The 22,474-nt window shown below is 36.7% G+C and overlaps 1 protein-coding gene across 3 annotated transcripts; it reads right to left on the reverse strand.

Moving 5' to 3' along the window:
- Positions 1–2,114: 2,114 nt before the first annotated feature.
- Positions 2,115–7,714, reverse strand: slbp (stem-loop binding protein). 3 transcript variants are annotated; one of them, XM_059034377.1, is made up of 8 exons: positions 7,607–7,714; positions 6,310–6,456; positions 5,614–5,718; positions 5,082–5,144; positions 4,208–4,339; positions 3,876–4,025; positions 3,529–3,643; positions 2,115–3,051 (listed from the first exon to the last, which is right to left on the reverse strand). In XM_059034377.1, exons 1-8 carry the CDS (start codon positions 7,621–7,623, stop codon positions 2,932–2,934), a joined length of 849 nt encoding a protein of 282 aa, XP_058890360.1. In that variant the 5' UTR covers positions 7,624–7,714; the 3' UTR covers positions 2,115–2,931. The 3 variants fall into 3 exon arrangements, with proteins under 3 accessions (XP_058890360.1, XP_033890647.1, XP_033890648.1); XM_034034756.3 differs by lacking the exon at positions 7,607–7,714 and adding an exon at positions 7,237–7,413 and having other exon boundaries at positions 6,310–6,471; XM_034034757.3 differs by lacking the exon at positions 7,607–7,714 and adding an exon at positions 7,237–7,409.
- Between the last annotated feature and the right edge of the window lie 14,760 nt (positions 7,715–22,474).

The raw sequence follows: 22,474 nt of genomic DNA on the forward strand, positions 1-22,474 counted from the left end.
TAACATGACCAATAAGTTGCCACCTGTTCCATCAAAACATTACACACAAAAGATAACATTCCTCCGCCCAGGAGAGCAACCACCAAGAAAAGGTGTTAAAACCAATCCTCGCCCAGGACAACTGGAAGCTGCTAGAGACTGGAAAATGCTGGCAGATGTTGGTCAACGGCTTATTTTTCCACCTGAGATTGCCACCACTAACCTTCGACCAGATATTGTCTTGTGGTCTGGATCAGCACGCCTTGTTCACCTGGTAGAGTTAACAGTGCCATGGGAGGATGCTGTAGATGAGGCGTATGAGAGGAAGAAACTGTGGTATGCTCAACTTGCCACTGAAGCGAGGATGGAGAGTCCGGGATTACCCAGTGGAGGTGGGTTGTCAAGGATTTGTGGCACACTCTACAACCCGGTTTCTCAGAGATGTCGGATTCAGTGGCCAAGAGTTGCGTCGCACAGTGAAGAACTTATCTAAAGCAGTAGAGAGGAGCAGCAACTGGCTGTGGTTGAGACGGAAAGATTCTGGCTGGGGATCTCAAGCACAATAGAAAGAAACTCTGATGTACGGGTAAGTAAGCTGGGCTGAGTTGAGTGGGGGACAGAGGAGGGTCATGCCCGGATGCCAAAATCACCGTCGAGCCCTCTTGAGGTGTCGTGGGCTAGTCGACGAAACAAAGAGGATGGAAGGTGCCCACTTGAAGACCCCAGAGATGTACCCTATTTAGCTCAATCCAGACTGTTGTCATGCTGATGCGCTGGGGAGACCGCACTGTGGTTGATCACCGGAGCCAGCATCGCAGCCGTTGTGTGTGCTGATGCGCTAGGGAGTCAATAAGTTGATCCCGGGAGCCAGCATTACACTTCAGCCATTAACACCAGACAGGAGAATATCTACATCATCATATGGAAGGAAACGCAAATGGATGGAGACGCATATGGATCACATTAGTTTATCTGTAAAGCTACGTCTTAGTTGGTGCTTATCTTGGCGAGAGCCGAGTTCAAATCAGCATGAAGTTTTAACATCTACTCTCGTGTAATGGAAATCTTGACATAACATGTCAAATTAGACAAGCATATTGTTTCGTCACTGCTGCCACAATATGATTTGATGTGTAAGATTATGAGTAAAATATGGGAGCCAATGGAACATGAAGGACTGGAGTAAGCTACACCCATCATTTTCATACAGAATTCAGTGATTGAAGGTTCTGAGATATGATATATATAAAATAAAGCCAGCCTGTCGGGTCCAGCAAATAAAAATGGCATCTATCAAAACAACAAATAAAAGGAAGTGCTCACTTACCAGATCTCAACCTTATACAAAGGTAAGAGCGCGTCATGAAGTTTTCTTTTACTATCATAGTCACGTGGTGTTTAGTTGAGGGGGGTAAGTCTATTACTCATATGATGAGGAATGTTTGCGTTTTTATGCATATGACCCTACAAAATGTATGGTTGCTGTATCACATTTATGCCAAAACTGAAGAAACAAAAACTACTGAACAAACGATTACTGTAATACAATGTAAATAGTATGTCCTACCTTTTTGTTTTCTATGTGGTAAAAATAAGGACATTGAAATAAGGGATAATGGCATTTGAAACATATTCAAGTTGGTTACAGCAAATGTTTTATTTGAAGTGAAGAGAACAGTTGTAAGTATCTTAAACATATCTAAACTGCTCACTTGAAAAAGAAAATGATGAAGTTTCACATTCTTTGCAGATTTTGCAAGGCTTTTTACTTTTTTTCTAGACTCCTTGTGGAGATGGCATTATTACCACTGTACAAATCCATGTGCTTGTAAGGGCACTGTTAATTGTCTGTTTCTTTTTCTCGCTTATGCAACTCAACCGTGCAAATTCCGTAATCATGTTATTGTTTGAATCCAAACACTTCACAAAACTGTACAGGCGTCTCTAGTTGCAATAGCTGAAAGAGCACTGCGGCAACTGAGAAGGGCACCCATGGCAACTGCCACATGGCTGGCATTCACATCGAGCCCTGGTACTGTATGAACAGGCACCTACACCATATTCCCATTGGGGATAATAAAGCTGGTATACATTTAATAACACATTTTATGTAGAATGAATTTGAAAACAGCAGATAAATGATATGTACTTATTTATTATACTGTTACAGCAATTTCAAGAGTCAGCAGAATAAACAATATGAAAAACACAGGAACATTCCAAAATAGTCACTTACTCAAAATATTAGAGCACTCAACACTCATTCCAAATATTTACAATAAAATTGTGAGCTGTGCTTGAACAAAAATTATATACAGTCACACACCAGTTTTACAAAAACTTAAGTATTCAGGTACCATTCTTAAAAACAAAAAAAACACATATTGTTATTATTATTAAGCCAACAGCAGTAAGGTCCTGCCAGCAGTATAAACAGACAATGATTTTACTTGCTTTCATTCTCCCTTCCAACACCCAGCAAAAACTAGGTTTTAACATGTTTGCACCTCTAAACATGCAATGTAAGCAACCCAAAATGAGCAGCCCCCCTTAAAAAAAAAAAAAAAGACATACTATACATGGATAAACAGCATCAAACAATTACCAAACCAAATAACCAAGTAAAATATGCAAAAAAAAAAGTCCCCTCCTCCCTCCCAATGGCTTTATGGAACACTTGCCGCATTCAAAATTAATGTGAGTTTACACATTTCCAGAATTGAATCTAAATACAGGAACTATGTCTCTTCAGAATGTCTGTTTTGTTAAAGAGGCAAGAAGAGGTAAGCATTTGAAGTGCCATCTCTTTAAATCACAAGCAGCTTGATTTGTTCCCCCTCACGCTTTCAGCTGGCCCACTCATTTTACCTCCCACCCCCAAAAGTCTGTAAGAATTTAAGCTACAAGGGATTTTTTATTTTTTTTAAATAAAGTATCTTCTGGATCAGCACATTACGAAGCAGAGAGCCAGCTGTTGTCCTGAGCTTCAACCAAGCATGACTCCAAGTCAAACCCTGCTTCCATTTGAGCATCCATGCGCCTCATCTTGTTAGGAGTGCCAGTACAAGTATCCTAAAAGACAAACACCTTCAATAAGAGGGGTGAACAGACATGTCTAGATCTACATCCATGCCTGTTTTTGTTTTTTGCATTCATTAACCTCTGCGGTAAAATGTGGTGCAAATTTCACTGGAGAAATAGCTTAGTCAAAGGAAGAATAAAAATCAATGCAATTTTTACAAAGTGCCATTAGTGTTTCGGCAGCCACCATCACATTATATTAGGTACCTCCTTAAATGAGGAGCAGTTCCCAAAATGTAACAAGCTGTATACCGTTACTGGATAAATTAGCATAATGCTGTGCAGTGTTAAAGAAAGTCACCCTGGCTGTTATTTAAAAACACAGGGATTTTAAATCAACAGTGGTAAGTTATTCAAAGTGTGAGAATACACCTTGTTCTTTATCATTCTGTAAACAAATGTAGCCACATGACAGCAGGGGCATTCATACAATGTGGTGCGGAATCTATTTTACTGTAATTAACTTACCTCTGGTGTTGTTGCAGGAGCTTTGCCCACATTCACAGACTGCAAACTTGTCCCTGATTCTGTTGAACTGCTGGCCCCAGACTGGATCTCCATGTCATCCAGATCAATCGCTTGACTGACAGAATTAAAAATAACTATCATTGGTGGCACATGACAATATAGATGATACTCTATGAACACAAAGAATACTGTGGTTATTCTTTGAATGAGGATGGCTGTGTGACCGACAAGCCCCCAAAGACTTTAGTACTAGATCTTTCACAAACGGCAGAGCTATATTTTAAATCTCAATTCAGGCATGTGTTATAGCAAGTGGAATTATATGTGTACTAAGAACCAAAACCTACATTGCTTGCAAGTCACTGCCTTCCTCTGCCGGTGGATCCCACGCATGCAGAGTAACCCTCCACAGTCGTATCTGCTGGTCCCAAGACCTCCGGCTGTATTTTTTAAACTTATTGGGTGTCCTAGGGTGAACTCCTGCCTGACGAAGATGCCTGTGGAGAAAAAAAAACAAAAACACACAAACATTTTACTTCTTTAAAATGGAAGTTCTTAAAGCTGTGAGTCTTGTAAATATGTTCAGTATCTAAAAAAATGTTAAACAATTTGTTTTAAAAATGAGTTTAAAAAAAAAAAAAGCACATAGTAGATTCAGTATTGTTTACAATGTACTTACTTTGGAACTTCCTTAATGTAGCGATCATAAGCAATAGTATTTTTCCCATAGTTGATCTGCTTCTGTCTTCTCATAAGCACCCCTTCATCCGTTTCCAATTCTGTAGGTACAGGTGAATCTCTAGAATCCGAGCTAATAAAACAAATAAAAATAATAAGTTTAAAGAAAGCAAATTCACAATGAATCATTTAAAAAAGGTGCATACTAATAATGAAAGCAAAGCAGAAAAAACAAATCAAATTTAACACATGCATTATTGGGATTTATTTGTCTAGGGTATGCAGGGCGTCAAGATATTTTTTCAGATAGGCTTCAGACAAGAGCAAAATAAAATAAATCAGACACCCTAAACAATGGGTGTCCATGGCCAAAATTGTTTATCATTATGCTGGTGCCTATATTTTGTACAGTGCACACCAACGAACACCACAAGCTTCTTAAGCACATCTGGCTTCAAATACACAGTTAGAGTTGTATTCTGTTACACATTTTATTAGTTACAAAATTCTACACTCAGGAAATAAAGTAAACTTGGTAAACTGTCAAATACAAATGAAGGGCAAAAAAAAATGCGGCAGTCAAAGTAAATCTCCAACACTAGGATTCAACGACAAGTGATGAGATTCCTGAAATCTCCACCTTTCCAATGCTAGCGATTAATGACACCTGATGGTGCAGTAAAATAGTAAATCCTCCCATCCCCACGCCAGGATGGCACAGCAGACAAGTAATATCCCCCAATCACAAACGGAGAGTGGATGGGATGAGAGTATTTACTTTTACTGCAGCACCGCCTGAGCTCCTGCTATTTTCAATATGTATTGAATGAATGTTAACCAATTTTCATGTTTGAATGTGTTCTATTTCTTTATACCTTTCAGAGGAGATTGTCCTTTCTCTTTCATTAAAGTCATTAACCAAGATTCTTCTTCTGTACCTGCAAGCATGAAGAGCAGCAAAATATCAACACATTGCAGGAAAATCCGACAAAAAAAAAAGCAAACTCAAAGATGCAGTTATTGCAATGCTACCTGCCAAGGTACAGTATTCATTTCACAAGTTACAAATTGCAACAAAGCAAGAAAAGAGGGAGGAGATCTGAATAAAAAGTAAACATGTACAAAAACAGTAAAGGTCTAAAAGGGGTCAGTCCTGCAAAATCTACAAAGGGCCTTAAAGGAAGGGAAAAAAGCACCTTGGCTGCCATGGACATGGGATCTTCTAAACCTCTAATTCTGTGTTTCTGGAGGAGTCACTGTAAGGCTTCGCTTTCACTGCTGTTAAACTGAGCCCTCGTTTTCATGTGTGTTAACTTCCATTTGTGTTTTGCCAGAACACACTTGGGCACAAGGCTTTAGTTGCAACGGACTCTCCTGGATAAATACTGTGCAACTGGAAGAACTAACCTTTGCATATCTCTCCTGACGTCTGTTCTTAACTCTTCTTGTTCCACAGCACTGCCCCAGTCCGTACACCTGCGGGTGGGCCCATCTCCCTCAGGAGTTGTAAAACTAAGAGAAAAAAAGACAGCAATAAATATAATGGACAAAAGGCTCCTTCAAAAAGTACTACCGCCCGGCAAAAAAATAAAATAAATACAAATAAAAATGTGTCTGACAAATACGTCATCCCGACGTGTAAATAGCATTTCATTTCAATTTTCAACAGATACATTCTATTAGTAATAGATATGGTACATTCCATTAACAAAGATAACCATCAATATAACAGAATGTCCAAGACAAATTAAAATACAGATTTATATTGTTCCTTTCCCAACTGTTTTGGAAACTGTTTTGACATAATGGCCAGACAGTAAACAACTTACTGATTTGCTCAATTTTACAAAAAATAAAAACAGAAAGACGCCGCGCTGTTGCTTTAAGCCAGCCTATATTGTGCAGGCCTCGGATCAATCTTGATCTAAAAAAAAAACAAAAACACACACACACACAACAAAAACAATACCGTACAGCGCTGATGTTCTGTTAAAAGTCTGTTTCCGACTACCGGTATTCATATATTAGAAGTTTCAGTTTGTGTTTTATCCACAAATACAACACCGAGCCATTCAGCACTTCCACCATCTTAAGTTCTCTTACCTAGATGGTCTATTGTCCGAGTACGTGCGATTGCGTTTCTCGATCTCTCCATCATCAAACACCGTGGACTCGGTATCTCCGTGTTGTCTCAGCTTCCCGTCTGCTCCGCGCTTCCTGCCCTGGGACCATCTTACAGGGGGCCGTCTCCTGTCATACAAGTCACTGTTCATTTAACCAATAAATTCATAAGTAGAGGCTATAATATTATCAGCTGTGTACAGTATGTATATTTAAATATCTGCTTCCGTACACAGAGTTCCTTATTCGAACACTTATTTCCCGCATCATTTCATTGACAAGTACAATTTAGTTTTCATTCGGGTTTAACAGTACTTAACTAATAAAATGTGTCATCCGATTATGTGCTTAATGGTATTCATGTTTGGGTCCAGGGTTCGGATGATTTGTTTGCGGAATTATTAAACCCCAAATAACCAGTTTGATTTCGCGCCAGCGGCCATTTTGCTGGAATATGGGGTTAATTATATTGTAAACAACACCACTGTACACCGAGTGATCCTAGTCATAGCCTTTGCCTTGCATTTTAAAAGATAAACTGTGCAAGTATTTAATTTATCCCACAAATATCACAACCCTCCTTTGTGAAATCTACACAAACATTTTCAACACATACAAATCAGACGCCTGCGATACTATTTTGGGGCCTACTCCTGATACTAAAACCATCAGAACATTAGGGCTTTGGTCGTGCTTCAAAAGACTGAGGGAAGACCTGTTTTTAAACAAAACGAAATAAACAACTTTATAAACTCTTTAGGTCAACTGCTTTTCTAATGGGAACATATTCTCTGCAGCGCACACAACAACTTGCTATCGCAGAATTACATCTGGTCGCTTTGCTGTTTTTTTGTTTTTAGTCATATAATATATAATTAAATCGCCAAACATGCATTGTGTTATAAATACCTGACATCCTCTTGTTCGCGGCGGCTTGAATTGTGCCTGAAAGACATAGCTATCGTTCGACAGACAGAGTAGATGGGAAAAAACAACCACTCCAACCAAAACGTTTACAGACAATAAGCAAAAATATTCTCTCCGACTCGAGACAAATACATTTAATACGCGCCAAGGCGACAGCGGGCCTGGACAGTACCACCCCACTGTATAGTAGAGGGGGAGTTATTATTTTATTTAATAGGTAACATCTATTGGGAAATAATTATTACACATGCCACAGCAAACAGAGTACCGGGTTAAAGTTGAAATTGTATTTAATTATTCTTTTTTTGGGATAAAAAACGATATATTATTGAATTTTATAAAATATACTCACCCGTGTCTAGTTGACATTGGTGATGGCCAGAGTTTCCCATGTGTGGTTGGTCAATGGCTGTCTTTACCCTGCCTTCTTTGAATGATGGAGGTTGTATTGTTTTTAATTTTGATGTTTACCATTGTAGAATGTGAAAGTCAAGACAAAAAGACTACAAGTCCCAGACCAATTGGAATAAAGTTTTCTGTTTCCGTTTGTCGGGTCGTGGCCAGAAAGCGGGATATTTATATATATATATATATATATATATATATATATATATATATATATATATATATATATAGTAGTGCCGTGTTCTATGACCTTTAATATATTTAAGGTTTAAACATATTAGGTTTGTATAAAAGTATATTACATTTTTCGTTTACCTAGTGTCTTGTCTATAACTTTTTAAAGCTATATTTAAATTCTGAAAATGTCGGGTTTGTAGTACATTAGCTAGTGTTTTGCGTTCCGGTGTTACGAAGAATTCTGTTCCCCCATGGAAATCAGCTTCCCCTGTCAAAAAATAAATCGTCGGGTAATAGGACAGATATAGACTAGCCTTCACCCTTACCTAACCTTAACCTTAGAAAAAAGTGTTAACTACGGACGGTGTTCGGCTAAAACAAACCTTGGTGAAAGTGCGGAAGACCTGATTGCATGCAGTACAGTAAGCAGGGGAAACTGATTTCCATGGGCCACTGAATTCTATGTAACACCTGCAAATTTTTTTTTTTTTTTTTAAACTAACTTTATATATGTTTTATGTTATTAATTGTTTCATATAGGAACCCACTGTGACATATGTGTCACATACATTTAACAGGCTTGGCAAAAATTATTATCCCGAATTGACTGCATAACATGCCTTTGGCTGCGTCCATGGTCGGTGCAGAGTAGGTGAAACTGTATACACAAAGTACTAAATACTGTTGTCAACAGGTATGTATAAACCAATCCAGTTGTATGTTAATTTTAATTAGAGATCCTAGGCGAGGATACTTGAAAATAATGAAATACGAGTAAAACATTTTTCTGTGTGACATAGGGGTCAAATCGTCCCTAACTGGTACTTAAGGTAACACATTAGATATTTGAATGTTCGTTTCAATAATCCATATGTTCACCGTTCAAAGGGTTGCTGTCAATTACATATTTTAGCGTTTTGGTTCAATTCTTTTGTTTATAAATAACACCTATGCATGCATTTTTTTTCAATATTTCTTGTGTATTGAGGTCTGTTGCAGGTATTATATTTTAATCTTAGAAATCAATAACAATAGTAACACAAAATATCAATGAAAAACAAGCTCAGTGTAAAGAACCAAAAATCCTCAAATAATAATAATACTATTGAAAATGTACCTTGTCTTCAATTGATAGTTTTAGATTCTTATTCCTGGTAATTTTTTAACTACTATAAATTAATGAATTATTTTAGCAATGGTTGACATTTTTTTGTCTATGTAAATTGTTATTATCAGATTGATAATTTCAACAAGTTTTTTTTTTTTAGCATGAGTCACAGAGCCCATTTCAATGTTCAGGATGTGCTTGCTTTCATTACTGGAAATGACAGTGAATTTGAAGGATGCAAGGATGAAGATGCTGATGATGAAGACGCTGATGAAAACGATCCCGATTTTACTGCAGGAAATGAAGACATGAAGAATGACAGTTCAAGTGGTGATGACGAGTCTGAGGGGAGTGAGTCTAGTGATTCAGATAATGTGCCCATGCCAAACTTGACCCCTAGATAGCAAAGGAAAAAAACTGAATTTACTTGGAGAAATAAAGCTTTTGAACCCCCTGATTCCACATTTCAAGGCCAGAACGTTGAGCCTCCAGACAGTCTTGAAACTGCCTCTCCGCTGGCATAGGAGGTTCATAACATCTGAAATGCTTGAGCTACTAATGGAGAATACAAATGTGTACAGTGTACAAAAACATGGCCGCAGTGTTAACACCACTGTTAAAGAACTAGAACAATTAATTGGACTCTTCCTGCGCATGGGCATTTGCCAAATGTCAAGAAATCGCTTGTACTGGGAAAATGACACAAGATTTCCTCCAGTAGCTGATCACGTCACGTAACTGATTTCAGACATTGCTGACGGTTATACATTTCGTGGACAGTAATGGTGTATCTGACGATCAAAAAAAGGACAAGTGTTGGAAGATCCGCCCATGGCTCGATCTGTTTCGCAAGCAATGTCTTGAAATTACACCGGGGGAGTACAACATGGTAGATGACCAAATGGTGCCCTTCAAAGGGAAGTGCATCCCGATAAGACAGTATGTCAAGAACAAGCCCCACCCATGGGGTATGAAAATTTGGGCCCGGTCAACCTCCTCAGGAATACTCTGTGATTTTGATGTCTATCAAGGTGGCACTGGGGAGCAAATTCCATTAGGTATGGAAGGTGATGTCGTAGTCAAGCTGTGCGAAACTCTCCCGTCGAATCAAAACTACAAGGTATTGGCTGACAGTTTGTTTGCTCTCCTTTGTAGGAACACTCCGTAGCAATTGTTTAGCAGGTTGTTCTCTGCAAACTGAAAAAGTCCTTGCCCAAAGACGCAGAGGATCAGTGGACTATAGGGTTGAGAAAGACAAAGACATTGTGATTATCAAGTGGTAGACAAACCTGTTACTCTGATATCATCCTACTGTGGACCTGATCCCCCTTCTTCTTATGTTCTTATGTGTTACACGGTACAAGTACCACATGAAATCCCGTAGGTGGTACCTCTATCTATTTTGGCAAACCATCATGCTAGCGGTAATCAACGCATGGATGGTCGACAGTCGCGACTGCAAAGCACTTGATTTCCGTAAGCCAATGAAACAACGAAAGTTTCAGGCAGAAATTGCTACCGGCCTTATTCTCATGAATGCAGCGCGAACAAAGGGTCGCCCATGAAATTATGCCTCTGCCTCGGCCTACACCAGTACCACCCATGAGAGTTCGTGTTGGACCGTCAAATGATATTCGCTCAGACCAGTTTGCCCACTGGCCTGTGAAGTGTGAAAAGCGGGGACGCTGTAAAGTCTGCACCATCAATGCAACGGACACTCTGCGAAAAATGTGATGTGAAGCCCAATGTAACATATGTGTCACACGACATAATTTCACCCCTGGGGGGCAAAATAACCCAACAATCCCAGAATTTTTTTCCTTGTGATCAATTGGGCCAGATATATATCCCTTAGATTTTTCCTTTATTCCAAAGTGGGTGTGGGACTCAGAGGGATAGGATAACCGATTCCAGTTTTGGTACGATATTTATCGCACTTATGATGAAACAAATTAGATAAATAACGCACAAAAACAGAGTGGAGTAAATTATCATTTTAATCCGCGAGCCAGTCTCTCTCTCTCTATCTCTCTCTCTCTCTGTATTGCACATAAATATTCGCATACTGTTTTCTTAATGGTGGAAAAAATATTATAAATTACATCAACAACGATGTAAAAGACTGGAAAATATGATAAATTCAATTTAAAAAGATGTAAAAGACTGAAAACAGCATAACGTACCAGATTTGAACGGGCGGAAGTTGTTTAGGCATGCACGAGCAAGCGCAGTGCGCTGAGTACCACTTTTTACCAAGCACCTGATAATAACACCACACCGGTTGAAAGGGATAGTGTGTACAGGGTGTGACCTGTGTTTCCATTAATATGCTGGTGTCAAGGAATACAGGCACAGGATCTGCAGTTCACTGTGGTCCAGGCTTGTTTTGAGTAGCCTTGGTTTCTGCTCAACACAAAGTGTTTCTAAAAATATCAGTTTGTTAGAAGAGGAGAGTCACTTCTTAAGCTGTGCTAGAATTTAAGATAGGAATATCATATTCTTATTTTGGGTACCCTCGTATATAAGCATACAGAACTGGGAGATGACTGTTAAGTTAATTTAGGGATAATGTTCGTGTAAACAGGCACAGTGGGCTCAGTACTATCCAGTCTCCATGTCTGACACAGTATCTAATGATCACTAATAAACAAAAAAGAACACAGTGGTAAAGAAAGCTGAGTAATGCAAAATGATTTAACAAACACATACAACATTCAAAAGAGTCCATGAACAATTACATTCGTTTGTTTTATTATTTACACATGTACTGTAAAATTTTAAAATTAAATAACATTTTTACTGATACATAAAATAGTAATTCATAAAATTGTAATTCTTGTACATAGTCTGGCAATGCATGTTATCAACAACATTAATCCCAAAAATTGAATGATATTAAATACTGGCTATGCTTCCTTGCATTGCTGATATACTATAGTTTAACTGCCTCTATTTTTGCAGTTGACACAAGGACATTATTTACAATGTAGGTAAAATTGTATCCTGCTACCAGCAGAGGGAGCTGGAGGCATGAAAGTCATTTCTTATCTTAGAACTGACTGAATACAACCGGTACTGCCACATGGAGGATGGATTTTAAAAATGTACTCAACACCCTACATTCTGATATATGTCTTCTGACATCCCCTTCCTTCTGTTCTGTTTCCGTAATGCGTTGTGAGACTTGTGGGCTTTATACTTGTTGTTATCTGGAACGGAAAAAAAGAGCATGGACTGAAAAATCACACACTAAATTTCAAATAATGATATAATATTAACTCTAGAAGAATAAGCTACTGTACATAGTCACTTACTTACTTAAGTAATAGCTAATACTGCTGCAGTAGCATAATACAGAACAGATGCAGTGATTAGGATCAAATACTACCGAAATAGCAACATTGTAAATGATAAAACCACAGGGCGCATTGAGTGTATGAGGAGTGTTCAGAGTGGAAGTCAAGGATGTTGTACTGTACTAGTGAGGGGCACTGCTGTCTCCAGGTACACTATTTGCCCCCTGTAGTTCTAGCTTTCATATCAGTACTTTTGATGTTTCCCTTTTTAAAGTCCTTAAATGAAAAACAAAAACATGCTGCTTATGCTCTTAACCTCACTTTAGTTGAGATTGTTTCTTTTTGCCTCACCAAAGGCTCACTAAAGAATGCTGAGAAGAGTGAGGTTTCGCATTTGTGCTGGTGTGAAGTGACAATGCAGCCAGCACCATGGCAACTGACATTAAATTGAAGATCTCTTCTGCTTTGGGTAGAGCAGAATAACTCAATTCTAAAAGTAACAAAGGAGATTCTATCGCTCTCCCAGAAGTCATTGTGTTTCCTATGGACTATTGTGATGAGTGTTTATCCAAACTACAACCGATGAAGACATTAGCAAAAACTTTGGTCTACTGTCAACACCAAGTCATTTTTTAAACTTTAATACATTTATATTAAAGTTTTTTTTGTTTGTTTTTTTAGTAGATTTTTAATTAAGAATTAGGACAAACTGTTGATTAATGTTCTAAATGAGTATCGCTTGGCTTACATCTAAATGACCCCGCGTGTGAGTGATTTACAGTCGTGTAAATGATACAGGACACACAAAACACATTGTTTGAAAAAAGTAATCTTAATTACTTGCAAGTATTTATTTTGGTAAAGTAATAAGTCAATGTCAAACACAAAAAGTTTGATTAGGCATTATCTTCACAATCCAACACCATTAGAATGCTGCTTGAAGAGACAAAAGCCTTAATCAAGATTTATTTTTGCTGGTAAATCATAACGCAAGCCTGTTTTAACTACAACATAATAATGATGATGGATTATTTTAGTTTTTACCTTGTTGGAGATTTACTGATTGGTTATTCTTAATTGCTTTCCACTTTCAAAAACACCGGGAACGCTTTGTTTGAGTGTCATAAATAAGTGTTTAATTGGTATGCAGTTAACCATTTGCTGAAGTTTAGTTACTGTACATGTTAATACACAGACAACAGATATGCCATGAATGTGTGTCTCCCATTAGACTGCCATTTAAGCTCATATTTCCTATGTATGTTGTTAAGTATTGGGATTTTGGGATACTTGGTAGTTTCCTGCTCCAGTAAAAAGAAAGGCACACAAAGACTGGTGTGTAGCGTTACCGATATTAGTCTATAAGCTGTCCACACTACCTAAATAATATGCATTTAAACCACATGATTGCCATTCACAGTCACATTTTCAAATTGTGATGATCATGTGAATAGGGTATATATTAATAGCTTTACATACCAGTCTTTCTATGTCTTTTTTTACTGGAGCAGAAAACTACCAAGTCTCAAAAAACATGCATATAAAATAGGAGCTCAAATTGCAGTCTAATGATAGATACACTCATGCATGACATATCTACTGACTGTGTATTAACATGTAACTAAACTTCAGCAAATGGTTAATTTGCACTTACTGTAAACTACACGGTATTTAAAAAAAAAATTTTGCACCGTAACCTTATATTGCCTGTAAGTCGCCTTGGATAAAGGTGTCTGACAAATAAACTCATAATAATACCAAGTCAAAAAACATACTCAACATACATATGAAATGTGAGCTCATATGGCAGTCTAATGATAGATACACACCTGCACAGTTTTTCTATTGACTGTTTAATTGTGTATTAATTACTTATTTCTAACAGTCAAAACAAAGCGATACCAACACAAACAAACCATAACGCTGCCTACAGCTCTGTGATCGCACCTCAGTGCTGGGTCTCTCTCAACCTGACACCTAACATTGTGCCACTCTGTGTGGTTTCACATGTGGCCTGAGGTAAAATTCAAACCAGAAAATTCATAATTAAAACGATTAAGCAAGAGTTGTCCACCAGGAGCACCAACATTGCTGTCATACTATAAGCCAGGAAAATACCTGAAACTTCCCCTTTGCAAAACAACACATATATTTAATATACAGAAGTGGTCTTTTACTGTTGTGGTGAGAGACAGGTCTTTTAATTGCACTGCAGCACAGTTTGTCTCGTGTTGGTGTCTGTGGGCAGTATTCTCCATTCTCTATATATTGTCTAATTTTCCTTACCTGAGGCATCAGTAGTTTGTTTGCAATGTTTTTTTAGTTCCCTGTTGTTGATATATATATGCAAGCTGAAATAACAATGAGAAAATAATTGAAACAGTGTTTCCACAGAAAGACATCACGATTAAACAAATAACAAACAAAAAGTCCTAATCAAAGACAATTGGACACCATCTTCTATGCACACGCATCTGGCAGTTGCTTAATTGGAAACAAACCTTCTCTTTCTCTTAAATTTTCCCTCTGTCTTCCTCTTTAATTGCACATTTCCAGACAAAAAACGAGCTGTGAACAAAGAAAGGACAGCCCTGAATCACAGTATACTGATTGAACATGCAAAGCTATCCTTTAATAGCACACTCCAAGTGCTCACTGATTCCGTACAGTCTCCTGACAAACTTAAGGACTGATCCCTGACTAAATGATTAACATATGGTTCCTTTCTGTAACTAAGGCTGCCTGTTCTTTAGCACCACCCAGTTAAAGAAATAACTATTTGTAACAAGGGTTTATTTGAGGTTTAAAATAATTTTAATACTTGATTCTGTGGCATTACTCTTAGAGATGGAACTCTGGAACAAAACATTGTTTAACAACCAAAACTTAAGTAATGCACACACCCAAAAGTGTCATTCTTAAAATATATAGCCATTTAAATACAGTAATTCCACAGACTGGATCTGTAATGCTGTACCTGTCCCACACTTCCAATGCTATACAGGCCTCAGGTGTGCAGTTTTGAAAGAAATACGTTTTATAACAAGCATGTGTTTTTATTGAGTACTGTATTTGGTTAAAAACAATTTGTAGTTTGACAATAGGGAACAATCATGTTACTGGCAGCAAAACATGTCAGTCCATAAGGGAAGCAGCTGGTAGATTCTGGACAATCAAGTGAAAAACACAATATCCCAGATTCTGGAGGTTTCTGCTTCTGTTCTGTAACCTCTGAAGTAGATTTTTTTTTTTTGTTTGAAAGCGATTACCTTTTTGCTCTTTCATTTTGTTCCGTGTTTCAGCAAGCTCAGCAGGGTTCACTTGAAAAGCCTTTACTTTACTGGAAACCATCAAAGAACAGAGTTTTGAGCAAGGTTATATTAATCCGAATGGTTGACTCAACAACTGTCACACTGTCACCACTCTTTCAACTACACTACAGAAAGTAAGACCAGCACCAATGCGCTTTTGAAAATGTTACTCTATATCAAAGTGTTTTTTTTTCTGCTTTCTGTGGAAACTTTGAATAATTAAGTCATGCACCTAAAAAGTTACTTATATTAAAATATATACTGCATACAATAGAATATGTGTTCATCCTTTTTATGTAAATATTTTGTAGTATAATAAATTGTTATTTTTAAACAGAAATCAGACAAAATACATGAAAATCAAGAACCATACCTACTGAAGTCGGGAGCAGTTTGGATTTCTTCAGCAGTTTTTGTACTGTGGTCTTCCGAACTGTGTAGTATATTTTAACTCATAAACATCAAAGTCAAAATGTAGAAGAAACTAAGTCAAGTAGACAGCTAGTGTCTTCATCAGCGTACACTGAAATGCTTGTCTACACGATGTTCTTATACGTTTTTATCTTATATATTAATTGAAGTTGTGGGTAAACTAATACTAACATTTACAACATGGATCTACAATGACCCAATTTAACTCCATATTAATCCTGCTCGTTTCCCCAGGAATTATTTATTGCCCCACATATTAAAATTACTACATTTATAAAAAAATACAGTGGAATGAGGTCTGCAGAAAATCAGATTTTTTTTTTAATTATATTTTGTTTCTATCATTAAACCAAACCCCTGAAAATTTTAAAACACTTTTGTTAGACAAGGATTTCTATAAGCTTCTTACCTTTTCGGGGGAACTGGGGGGAAAAAAAAAAAGATTTGTATGAGCTTATAAAATATTGAGTTTTTTTGGTTTTGTTTAACTTAATTTACAAAATGAGTTGTCTGTTTATTACTTAAAAGACAAAAAGCAATATACTTCTTTTAGTATGAAAGCTCAAAGTTTAGTAATCAGCCAACTAAAAAACTAAGGTACAATACCAAATTGATTCAGTGAACACCGCCTGATCCTATGTTTCCATCAGAAATATTTTTCAGTGCCGTAAAAGATGCCCCTGCAGGTATGGATACTGATTAATGTTTTTTTTTTTAAGAAAATCCAGCCACCTTTGTTATTTACATACACTGGGATGTCATTGCCTCCAAGCCAACAAGTTCTTCTCAAGCACCTATAGCCAGCAAATAGAATCACCAGTATTGCAGCCCCGGCTAAAGATGCTGCTATAGGCACTGTCAAGGTAGATTTCCAATCCTGGTTGGTTTTGTTGACTGTAGAGAAAAAGAAAATTAAAAAAAATCAACAACATACTATAACAGAAAAGATGCAATAATTATCCCATGTTATTGCCCGGAATAGAATTTAGAATCAAATTCACAAACAGGTAATGCAGATTGAGTTCCTTGAGCTCTTTACATGTAGAGTGATGAATTTTGGAACTACAGCAGCACGGAACAAGCCCAGGATGAAGCTACAATGAACTAAACCCTCAGACACACCTTTAGAGCTGCTCACAGTTATGTGATATGCTCATATGGGCTTCAATGTTGATCTCACCAGCTCAGACCAGTATAGACCTGTCATTGCTGGAAGCAGGGAAGTGTGGGTGTGATTAATACAAAAGGAATTAGAATGGTCAAGCTATTTCTGACATGAGCATGATGAGATAACAATCTTATGAGTTACATACCGTTGAATTTCAGTGTGGTTCCAGGTCCTGTCCCATTTCGCAAAGGCAATGGGATATCCACAATCACATTGCACCAATAAACACCTGTTTCATTTACATCAGTGTCATTGATATTCAGGGTTGCGTATGTTGTGTTGTGTATTTCAAGGTATGTCTTTCCTCGGCGGGATGAAGAAACATATGAAGAAACGTTTTCTCTAGTTTCTCTTTTAGAATTGATGTCTTTTCCATCCTTGAACCACGATATTCTGATCTGCTGCATCTCACAGCTGCTATTCCACTGGCACTCCAGTAATGCTGAGCTTCCCCTCTCAATGTAGATTTCTGAGAGGGGCTGTGTAACATTAAAATAGCATCCGTCTTAAAAACAAAGCAGACACAGAGACATTGGGCACAGGTCACAAAGCCTAATTTGACAGATTAAATACAATTTGACATTCATGTTGTAGGCTGTTGTTAAAGAAATAGTTTATTGAATATCAATATATCATTTCATACATAACAGATTTTAATCACTCAGGGTCAGGTTCTCAAAGCGACATTTTACTTGTTTTTAGCACACTTTTTTTCTAAAAGGATTTAAAAAAACAACTTAAGATGAGTTAAGAACCTAAATTTTTTGTTGTTTATTTCTTGTTTTATAACTTTATTTGCCGGTGCTTTATTCCTTTCTGAACAAAATAGTGCTAATGACAATTTGGAGCAAAGAGCTTTGAGAATCTAGCCCACATACTTCAAAAAAGCTTGTCAGTGCCCAGTAATTCCCTACAGTATTAAGATTAAGTTATTTTATTGGTAAGTTAATTGATCACACATTTTTTAGCCACGAAGAGTCAAATGGCCCTATTTAGAAGGTCAAAGGTAAATAAATAAAACAAGTTCAACAGTATATATATATCTTGCCTTAGTCGGCTGAACAACCTCTTCACGTTCCCATCATTTCTTGGGGTGGTGAATCTAAATATTGTTGTCGTGGCAACTTCATATGAAGTCTGTATCTGATTGTATTTGTTTGTTTGTTAATCTGTCTGTTGGCTCGTAAACATGCTCAAAGTTTCTTATTTATTTATTTTTGTGTGTTTTTGTTAACAGATAACTTGATAAAACTGTACGCAGCAATGCAACACGCAGTTGTAGTCCAAAGTTTACATACCCCAACAGAAATTTTATAATTTGTAGAAATGTCTCAAACAAAGAATTCTTGGAAAAATCTTTTGTAGCAAAAGTTTTGCTTTTGTGGATGAGGAAAAAAAAATATGTCTACAATTATTTTATTTTGTTTTGCAAAACTCAAAAAATTCTAAATTCAAAAGTATTCATACCCTTTGATGCTATGATAGTATTGTCTACAATGTGATAGCAATTTCAATATGATAATGCAGAACCTAATTCTGGAAAAGTCTAGAAAATGCTGGACTGTAGGTGAACATTCTTAGAGAGTATAAAAGGGTTAGGCATAGGATGATTGCTGTCATTACCAATAAGTCAATATGGGGAAAAAGGAAAAGAGCTACTATCTGAAGACCTTAGGCAGAAAATGATTTATTGTCATAAAGCTGAAAAAAAGCAAAACTTTTGCTACAAAAGATTTTTCCTATAATTCTTTGTTATACCTTTGGGGTATGTAAACTTTTGACTACAACTGTACATTTAGAGGCAAACCAGAAACCTTCTGCTAATGTGACAGAAACTCAAAGGGTACTTAGTTGTTCTGAAATTTAGGTCTATGAAATATCTTGGTACAGCAACATTTTTTATTAGAGCTAACCGACCCCTTAAATTCCAACTTGAGGAACACCCACTTGAATATAACAAAATCACTATCGCTGAAGCAGAAAACATGTCAGGTTTTGTTTGTACTGAAAAACATACCCTTTCCCGCCGCTGCCAATTGTAATTTTTTTAAGAAGTTTTGGTGAATTTAATTGAATTAACATATTATTAGTGAATTTCTGTGTGTTGTATTTGAAATTGTCTTAAGACATAAGGGGTGAATCAGTGTCTAGGTTGCAATCTCGTATAATATGTCATGGTTTCCATAGTGGTAAGGAATCGTGCGTTTATATTGAATATTGAAGTTTTTAGACAACTTGAAATGTGGCAAATGTGTTTTTTTTTTTCCTGCATATTTGTGGAATACAAGATTAACCTTTCTGAACAACATATTGTTACATTTTTCTTGAATGTTATTTTACAATTGGTAGCGAATTAGAAAGTAAAAAAATGAATACAAATATGTTCATCTGTTCCAGAGATATTGGAACAGATTTTGTGATCGTGTAGCAAAATTCCTCGAGTTGTATGTTCTTATAAAAAATATCAACATTTGACAAACCTGTCAGTCAAACTGATAACTAAGCGTAAGGGAAATATGGTGGCATCCAGGCTAATCTTCACACTACTGCTAAACCAGTAGCTATTCAGTTGTGTGGTGTTAACTTGTAGAACTATGGACACTGAACCCTGCATTACTGTCTGAATAGTTTTTTTGAACAATTGTCAAAAATGACATTTCATTTTGATATGATATGCACAACAATAATTCTACATAGGAAGAAAAGAAAGACAAGCATGTTACATTAATGAGAAGTTCCTTCGCAGCTAACAGTACTAAAGCTGACTTGAGGAAATGTGTAAAGCTGTAATAATCGACACTCAGTGAAGTGGCTGCTGCACCCTTCATTTAATGAAGTTGTTTACTACCGTGGGTGATTTATTTACGCCCTTATTATTACTACTATTAAAAACAATTCAAACAAAGTAGAGTAAGGTCCGTGAGTGGGTATATTCATTTTAGATTATAAAATATGAACTTCTTTTCATTCTAAAAACTACAAACAATGCTAACATACTAATAGATGCATGCACAGAATGAGTTACATACAAGTAATATATGGAGAATGCCTTACCTATGCAGATCAAGTGAAAAAATAAAAGGTTTTTGATGATCCGAAGACATGCCATTTCACGACTAGAAGGTTGAAAGAATCACCTGCTGATTTTACTGATTGGTATTTCACAGTTAAGCAGGTTTAGTTTAACAACTGTGCTGCCAGTCCCCCACTCACTTCCTCTACAAAAACCGCAGAAATACATTTACAAAAAGTGACAATGATGTACATCGAGTTTGATTTTTAATGTGGTCTTCAAAAAAAAAAAAAGCCCCCTATTGAAGCAACATTGAATTTATATAATAGAGTTACAGGAAGTATCAGAATCTGGTTTAATATGTCACGCTGTTTTATATGCACTGAACACACTGGCTGTAGCTCATGGTGTTCCTTTATTATTATTGTAGATTACCCCACTTTTTCAAACCTCATTTCAGATACTTTTTCACGGCACTGTAAATGTATTTGGTAATCTTGTTGACTGTAAGACCATTGAAATGCAAGACCATTGAAATTAATTGTATGTCTAGTGTGTTTGGGGACTCCTCACCTTAACCATTAAACATGTTTACTCTGCCTATCATTTCTAGCTGCATTAAAAAAAACCTGTTCCATTAACAATGCAAGGGAGAGCTTTTTGATGCGGTTACTGTGGACGAGAAGTAACTTTGCAAGGCGTGTAGATTACGTATCAGTTAGACCGACGATAAAGATCAGTGCTCACGCTACAGTGGACAGGAAACACCTCTACATGTATATAACACAGAGTGCAAAGAGACCTCCTGTCAATTCCTATTACTGCAAAGAATAATTATAATGGGGATTACAAATACAATCAGCAAAGCCACAGAATGACTGTAATTCAGCAGTCTAATCCTAATTACTTCTTTATCAAAAACCTATATGATTTTTGTATTGAAGCTTTTTACGCTACGCTCACATCATGTTTGTGCAATAGTAAACACAGCCAAAGAACTTAAACATTTCAGTTCAAAATACCCGCACCCATATCTTTTCATTAGGGCTCTCAAATATAACTAGGTGAACAGATATTGTGGATGCAGCAACCAGGGCAACTAAGTTATATTTCTGTTCTGTTTTGGCTCTTCAAGAGTTTATGGGTCCTCTTTTTGTTGCATATTGATATTCATTCAACTGTTTTAGAATGTATCAAAACATTACATCAATTAATCAAAACAGACTTTTTAAAATAACTTTACAGCTTTGAAAAATGAGAACAAAAGTATAAATCTCTCTAAAACACTTGCAGAAATGTTTCATGAATTGCAAACTTAATTAAATGATTCCAGGTCTTGATAAAACATTCCTTTAAATAGTCCTCATAGTTTTGTGATAGAGCCCCATATCATAAAAAAGCAGTCTGCCTTATTTATTATTTAACCCTGAATAAACCCATCGAGATGAGGCCTCATTTACAAGGGGAACAGAAACAGACACCAGTAATTTCACATCATTAAAAACAACATCACTAAAGAACATCATTACACATTTGAGCTGCGATAGGTCTTGGAACCGACTCATTAAAATAAAAATAAAATAAAGTCATTGTTCTTCGTTTAGCTGATACATTTGGGTTATTTATCTGATGCTCAATCATATCCCGGACACTCTTTTCCAGACTATTCCATGCCATAGGGGCCGCTGTAGCTAAATGCTGATCAGCCAACCCAGGACCATTTCCAAGGCACTTGATAAGTGGAAAACTAGATTGTAAACTCTACATTAGAGCTCTCTTATTTGAGGTGACTACAGAATGTCAGATGCCGTTAGACAGGATATGATATCCAACCTCTAGTATAACACATAAACCCATATTCAGCCATTTCCCATAATTACATTTATATAATAAATATAATTGTGGTTAAAGAGCATTTACAGTACCTTCTTATAGCCAAGATAAAAGATGCACTAAATGTGTGTGCAAGGGATTAGAGAAATGAAAGGATATCAAACAGTGCGATCGGATTACATTTTTCCAGTTTTCATTTAAATTATCTGGGGTATTGGTTTAATCTGTATTTTATGTACAGCCCGGAAAAAAAACGCAAACCCATGTGGGATTTTTGATAGCTGTTTTTTTGTTACTGTTTCCCATTAACTACTGGTTTCATAGAAGTTTTCAATGATATATACACATGTATGTACAGTTGCAGACATAAGTATTGACGCTCTGTATGTGAAACAAGATTATTCACTAATTTATTAAGTGTAATAAATATTGTTTCTTAAATTATACTTATTAGTCAATGACAGCAGTTTAAGGGGA

The sequence above is a fragment of the Acipenser ruthenus genome, chromosome 1 (genome assembly GCF_902713425.1).
Source record: "Acipenser ruthenus chromosome 1, fAciRut3.2 maternal haplotype, whole genome shotgun sequence".
Taxonomy (NCBI): Eukaryota; Metazoa; Chordata; class Actinopteri; order Acipenseriformes; family Acipenseridae; genus Acipenser; species Acipenser ruthenus.

Bases quoted from the DNA above. Each gene is read 5' to 3' on its own strand.
- slbp (XM_034034756.3), bottom strand. From the start codon at position 7,283: ATGTCTTTCAGGCACAATTCAAGCCGCCGCGAACAAGAGGATGTCAG. The intron at 5,719-6,309 runs GTAAGAGAACTT...TTTTTCTCTTAG, and splicing joins TCGGACAATAGACCATCTAG to TTTTACAACTCCTGAGGGAG. The intron at 3,052-3,528 runs GTAAGTTAATTA...TTTGTCTTTTAG, and splicing joins CTCCTGCAACAACACCAGAG to GATACTTGTACTGGCACTCC.